Genomic DNA, 6,989 nt, shown 5'->3' with positions numbered 1-6,989 from the left:
GTACTATCCAAATATTGTTTGTGGAGATTAAACCAGATGATATACATACAGCATTTGTAGCCCAGTAGAGCACATAGCAAGCCCTCTTTGTCCGTGAGAGACGGGGTCCATTAAGAGCTAAGGGTTCAAGTCATTTTGCCACTGGGGCTCCTTTGCAGTGGTCCTGAGAAATGACTAATGGTTAATGCCCCTTTGTCTCCGGATGTCCCCCCATGAAGCCCCTGCTTCAGTTATGGGAGGAACCCATTCAGAAATGGGAAGACTGAGGCCCCCCAAAGGGCAGGGTGTGTCTAAGAGCACACATTCCGCTGGTGGTATAATTAGACATCAGAACGCAGGAGTCCTGACTCTTAAATCTTTTCTCTGCCCCACACAACCCACCCCCACCACGTCTCCTCCCACCCTGCTTTCCCTCTCTCTCTCACCTCGCCCCACCCCTGCATGTGAAGCTCTGTGTCTGTCACTGCTGCAGTCACGCAGGGAAAAGGGCCAGACCCAGGAGACTGGCTCTCTCAGTTGCTGGTTCCCAGGCCCGTCTCACTGGGCTGTGGCTTCCTGTTTGCCTGAGTCGAACCTCAGGGGACCCTCCAGCCGCCAGGGCCCCCACTTCCCTTTGGTCGGGTTGGGGTGGCTACAGGGGAAAGACTGGGGCATTGGGAGAATGGAAGGGGCGAGGAAGCAGGAGCCCATGTGCCTTTCATTCAACAGAATCTCTCTAATCCCTTCACTGGCTACTCAGCTGCCTCACACGTCGAGTCTTCTTGCTAAAGCATGTCAGCCCCTTGCTTAGAACATTCCAACGACGGTCATCTGCCTAAAGTCAACATTCCAAACCAGGGCCTCCAAAGGTCTGAGTGAGGCTACCCGTGACTACATTTGCTGTCTCAACCCTCTGACAGTCTGCCCCCACTTAGGGCCTCTGCACTTGCTGCTCTTCTTCCTGGAACGACACTCGGCTCTGCGCTCCACTGGCTCCTTTCCATCACTCAAGTCTGTTCAAACGTTACTTCCTCCCAGAGACCTTCCCTGACACCCCAGGTACTTTTTTTTTTTTTAATTATTTATTTGGCTGAGGTGGGTCTTAAATGCTGCTTATGGGATCTTTTGTTTCTGCATGCCAACTCTTAGTTGCAGCATGTGGGATCTATTAAGTTTCCTGTCCAGGGATCGAACCCAAGGCCCCTGCATTGGGAGCATGGAGTCTTAGCCACTGGACCACCAGGGAAGTCCCACCCCCGGGACTTTTAATTTCACACCTCTGTTTTATTTCCTTCCCAGCATTTGCCCCAGTCTGCTTGTTTATTTTTCAAGTCTTCTCATTGGCCTGCTACCCTAGATTATTCACTCTGCTACAACAATGGTCTTTGCTTCACTGACATCCAGAAGGTGGTCATTAAGTGTTGGTTGTATAAAGGAAGGACGTTAGTTATGGTCACCAAAGGGGAAAGGGAGGGGGTTATACAGTAGTAGTATGGGGTTAACAGGTACAGACTGCTATGCAAAAACTAGATAAGAAACAAGGATTTACTGTATAACTCAGGAAACTCCATTCAAAATCTTGTAATAACCTATATTGGAAAATAATCTGATAAAATACATGTATATAATTGAATCACTTTGCCATACACCTGAAACTAACACAATATTGTAAACCAATTATAAAAAATTTAAAAGTAAAAAGGAAAGGAAGTTGGGAAGAGTGACAGAATACTTTTCTCTTTCCCCCATGTACAAAGTCACCAGTTAGTCCATTTCTGATCCTTAATAATTCTAGTGTCAATTTCCCCTATGTTGGACTCTTCTCAACCAGAATAATTTCAACAGCTTCGTTTATTTATTTGGCTGCATCGGGTCTTAATTGTAGCACATGGGATCTAGTCCCCTGACCAGGACTTGAATCCCAGCTCCCCGCATTGGGAACTTGGAGTCTTAGCCATTGGACCACCAGGAAAGTCCCTCAACAGCATCTCCTTGGGGCTCTCTGTCCTCTACCTTCTAATTCCCATCCACATGGCTCACAGAGACATTTTCCTTGGGATCAGCCATGTGCTTCCCCTGCTCAACAGCCTTCAGTGACTCCCAGGGTGTCAGGTTAAAATCCAAACCTGATAGTTGACTTACTTACAGGCATCATTTCATGCCCTCATTTCATGTCTTTCCCAAGAAACCCTGCCGCATATACAGGGAGTCTGGACTTTATTCTGAGGGCAAGAGGCTCCTGGGGATTTGTAAGCTAGGAGTTGACCTGGTCAGATTTATATTTTCTAAAACTCTTCTTGCCGCAGTGGCAGAGGAGGGGATTGGAGGGAGTCCAGAGAGATCAGAAAGGGAAGCGTTCATTCATTCATTCACAAAATATTGACTACTTTAACAGTCAGTGTCACGGTTTATTTATTATTACTATTTTGGCCGTGCTGACTTTCTCTAGTTATGGATCTCGGACTTCTCATTGCGGTCGCTTCTCTTATTTCGGAGTATGGACCCTAGGGCGAGCAGGCTTCAGTAGTTGCACCACCTGGGCTTCAGCAATTGTGGCACACAGGCTTAGCTGTGCCACAGCATGTGGAATCTTCCCAGACTAGGGATGGAATCCATGTCCCCTGAAAGGCAAGGTGGCTTCTTAACCACTAGAGCACCAGGGAAGTCCTGTTTACTACTGTTTATTTACCGGACACTGTGCTAGGTGCTGGGAAAATAACAGGGGACAAGAAAGACAAGATTTCTAATCTCATGGAGCTCTGATTCAAGTCCTGGGGCCACAGAAGGCTAAAGGGTGCCAGGTAATAAAGTGAACCAATAGACAATTGGTTTGTTTATTATTAACCAATAAACAAATGGGGAGACGTCTCTAACGTGATCTAATGGTGGACAGGTTATTGAGCTGGTGACTTAAGACAGCGTGATCAGGGAAGGCGTCACTGAAGAGGTGACTTTTTAAAAAATTATTTATTTTTCCTTTTGATTGTATCGAGTCTTCGTTGCCATGTGCAGGCTTTCTCTAGTTGTGAAGAGTGAGGGCTACTCTCTAGTTGCAGTGTGTGGGCTTCTCATTAAGGTGGCTTCTGTTGTGGAGCACAGGCTCTAGGCAGTTGGGCTTCAGCAGCTGCAGCATCTGGGCTCAGTAGTTGTGGCTCATGGGCGTAGTTGCTCTGCTCTGTGGTATCCTCCAGGACCAGGAATCAAACCTGTGTCCCCTGCCATTGGCAGACGGACTCTTATCCACTGCACCACCGAGGAGGTCCAAGGAGGTGACTTCTGAGCCAAGACCTGGGGTGGAGAAAGCTTGGTGTGTTCAAGTAAGGTCATGTTTAGTCTCTAAAAAAAACTGTCATACCCTTCCACAAAGCGGCTATACCATTTTACATTCCCATCAGGAGTACTTGAGAAACTGTTTCTCCATCTATTCACCAGCATTTGGTATTATTACTCTTTTTAAATTTTAGCCATCCTGGTAGGTGTGCCAATAGGAAATTTGAACTTCTCTAATGGCTAATGAGGTTGAGTACCCTTTTTCATGGTCAATTTGCCACCTACATCATTGAAACTCGTGTCCTTTGCCCATTTTCAAATTGGATTGAACCAGATTTTAAGCGGGGATGAGACATGATCTGTTTTACAAAGATCACTCTAACTGCTTTGAGAATTAATTAACGGGCCCAAACGGTGACACAGGCGGAGCAGGAGGCAGTGTGGAAGTTCAGGAGACAGATGATGGGGACTGGGGCTGGGTGTCAGCGCTGAAGATGCAGAAATAGGGACCCATTCTGGAACATTCAGTCCTTTGGAGGTAGAGCTTGCAAGATTTGCAGGCTCCTGGAATGTTACTTTACAGAAGGAGAAGCGGGTTTGGGAGAAGGGGAATCACGACTCTAGACTTAAGTCTGAGTTACCTGTCACTGATTAGGGGAGATCTCAGGTCGGCTGTTGGAGGGAGAGGTCACAGATAATGAGGGCTTGACCTAGGGCAGTGGCCGACAGAGGAAAGGAGGGATTTGAGCGGCACTGGGAGGGGAAGATTAGCAGGAAGCGGTGACTGGCTGAATATCAAACTGGGGTTGGGACATGGAAGTTTCAGACTTCCACGACTGACGACGCGGGGGCCCAGGCGCCCAGAAAAGTGAAGTCGACCCAGCAGCCCTGCTCCGAGGGACGCTCCACGAAAGCGGAGGTGCAGGGAGGCTCAACTACAATTCGTTGTAACCTGAGCCAAGCTCCGGCGGAAGGGCGGCCAGGGCCGATCAAAGGGGTCAGCTCCGGGGACTGGGCGAGACCGCGAGAGCTTTGTCCTCCTTAGGCTGAAGCCGGCGGGCGTCCCGGAGGACGTGTAATTTGAGCAGAGCTTCCAAGGTCACGCGGAGACGCGCGAGGCCTTTGATGAAAGAGCTACTTTGGGATTTGAAGGGTAGGCGTCCTTGTCCAACAGTGGAACTCAAGAAAGAAGGCGGGGAGCGGCGGGACCCCGGGCCGCGGCCGGGCGTCCACTCGGCAATCTTCGGCTGAGGCTCGGCCACCGCCCCCACTAACTCCGGCCTCAGCCTCGAGCTCAGGGCCGATCCGGAAACAGCCGAGCGGATCCGGAAACAACCGAGAAGACCCGGAAGCGGTGAGCGCCGTCACCAGGGAGTGCGGGAACCCGCCGTTTGCGCGGAGGCAATGGCGGCAGCTGCGCCGGCGGCCGCGGGCGAGGATGGCCGGCGGCGGCTGCCAGGGGCCGGTACGTGAGGGCTCGTCCGTGCACGCGAGGGGCGGTGAAGCCGGAGGCGGGGCCGAGTTCGGCGTCGCTGGATGGGGGGGGGAGTGGGGGGAGCCTGGAGAAAGGGGCGGGACCACGCCGCCGGGAAAAAAGGTGGAGGGGGCGTGGTCTAGGATGCAAGGTGGAGGGCCAGTGGCAGGTTAGAGGTGGGGCCCAGTGTGGGAGGGGCGGGGCGGGGCCAGGTGGGCAAGGGGCGGGGCCACTGGAAGGGAGGGGGCGTGTCAGAGAAAAGAGGGGATTGGGTGAACCGAGGGAGGAAGAGGCGGGGCTCTAGACAACACGAGGCAGAGCTAGGTGAGAAGGAGGCGGGGAAGGGGCGGGGCCAGGTGAGCAGGGCGGGGTTAGGTAAAGGTGCAGGGACCTTGGCTGTAGTACTAAGTTGCAGCACTTGAGAATTTGATACCTTGGGAATATTGGGAATCAGAGTGATGAGAAAAGAGGCTGATCCCTGTGCTCCACAGCGCTGGACATCCAGCCCCAGGAGGGGGCAAAAGTTGAGGCTGAGTCCGGGGAGCTCGAGCGGCTTCGGGCTGAGCTAGCAGGCGCCCTGGCAGAAATGGAAACCATGAAGGCTGTGGCCGAGGTGAGCGAGAGCACGAAGGCCGAGGCTGTGGCGGCGGTGCAGCGGCAATGCCAAGAGGAGGTGGCCTCGCTGCAAGCCATCCTGAAAGGTGAGGCAGGTGGTCCTCCCAGCCTCCCTCGGCCCCATAACGGGGAGTGCATGACAAGAAAGGGGTCATGACCTACACCCATGGGGTAGTTTGGCAGGACTGCCTAGCACAGGCAGGCTCGGGACTCCGAGGAAGAAGCAGAAGAAGCGTGCTTTTTTAATTTGCATAGAACCCCAGCCTGGGCTCCAGCAGCACCTCTGTCAGTTCCAGCTAAGTTTAGCTCAGAAGGCTACCTCTTCCCTGGCCTCATGTCATTTCTGGTCCCTCACTAATGACTGATCAACCCTGAAAGTGAGCAGTTTCTCAGTTCCCCGAGAACTCGTTTGAGTCTTTGGCCTTCAGACTCAGCCCTGGGCCTCATCTCTGTAAATCTCATTATCTGATTTCCTTGCTTCCCCAAGCAGCCCTACATCCTCTGCTTCCATGGCCACCGCTATAGTAAAGCTCTCTGTCTGCTCCTGCATATTGTTGCCTCAGCCTTCTTAAAAGTCTCCCTCCATAGTCTGGCCTTGACCTTGGCTTCCAGATTAAACTTCTTACAATTCCCATCCCACCATGCCATTTCCCTTTCTAATGACCACTCCTGGCTCCAGACTTCTCTGGGCCCATATTTCTTACATTTTAGGCATCCGTGTCCCATCTGTGCAACGTGGTTGTCTCCTTGTATGACTTACCTTGTAATCTACTTGATGTTTGTTCTTCAAATAGATCCACTTTTTAAAAACTTACACACATCTATTTTAAAGGGAACTTCCTATCTGTCTAAGAAACTGTGTCTTAAATAATAATGATAACCAACATTTATTGAGTGCCAGGCTTCACTGGTGGCTCAGATGGTCGAGAGTCTGCCTGCAATACAGGAGACCTGGGTTTGATTCCTGGGTTGGAAAGATCCCCTGCAGGATGGGATAGCAGTCCACTCCAGTATTCTTGCCTGGAAAATTCCATGGATAGAGAAGCCTGATGGGGTAGAGTCTGTGGGTTCCCATAGTCGGCCACAACGGAGCGACTGACACTTTCACTGAACTAAATACTTGATGAATATTTAATCTTCATCAGCTATGGGGTCACACAGAGTCGGACACAACTGAAGTGACTTAGCAGCAGCAGTAGCAGCAGCAGCAGCAGCAGCAGGAACTGTTATCCATCTCCGTTTTACAGAGGAAGCTCTGAGGCTCAGAGAGGTTAGATAACTTGCCTAAGATTATATAGCTGGAAAGGAGAAGATTTGAACCCTGGCAGCCTGACAACAGAACCTTTACTTCTGATGTTAGTACGTGTTAAAATAAGTAACTATGCAAATGAAAAATGACCATGTTCCACTCAACATCACCTTTAACTCCCACTGACCTGTTAAGATGAATTCTAAATCCCAGCATGGCATTCTGCATCTTCACTGCTGTTCTTCCAGTGTCCACTATGCCCCAGCCACACCATCCACTTTCCCACCCGTGAGCCTTTGCGCCTGTTACTTAATTAATGTGTCCTTTCTGTCCTTCACCGCTTGCTGGTGTCTCTCCTGGCCAGGCAGGCAGAGCGAGGGTCTCCTTCTTCTGGGACCCCCA

The 6,989-nt window shown here is 51.0% G+C and overlaps 1 protein-coding gene across 2 annotated transcripts in view; it reads left to right on the top strand.

The window, feature by feature from the left end:
- The first annotated feature begins 4,235 nt into the window (after positions 1-4,235).
- The window catches only part of RABEP2 (rabaptin, RAB GTPase binding effector protein 2), a 12,632-nt gene continuing 9,878 nt past the window's right edge, over positions 4,236-6,989 (top strand). Inside the window, exons 1-2 of one of the 2 annotated variants that reach the window (XM_027527138.1) lie at positions 4,236-4,714; positions 5,215-5,424. In XM_027527138.1, coding sequence (XP_027382939.1) covers positions 4,654-4,714; positions 5,215-5,424 — 271 coding nt within the window. In that variant the 5' untranslated portion in view covers positions 4,236-4,653. The remainder of the gene's footprint in view (positions 4,715-5,214; positions 5,425-6,989) is intronic. The other variant, XM_027527137.1, reaches the window with a different exon arrangement.

The sequence above is a fragment of the Bos indicus x Bos taurus genome, chromosome 25 (assembly GCF_003369695.1).
Source record: "Bos indicus x Bos taurus breed Angus x Brahman F1 hybrid chromosome 25, Bos_hybrid_MaternalHap_v2.0, whole genome shotgun sequence".
Classification (NCBI taxonomy): domain Eukaryota; kingdom Metazoa; phylum Chordata; class Mammalia; order Artiodactyla; family Bovidae; genus Bos; species Bos indicus x Bos taurus.
Note: the sequence above shows the minus strand (reverse complement) of the source record. Positions and strands in the feature narration are given on the sequence as shown.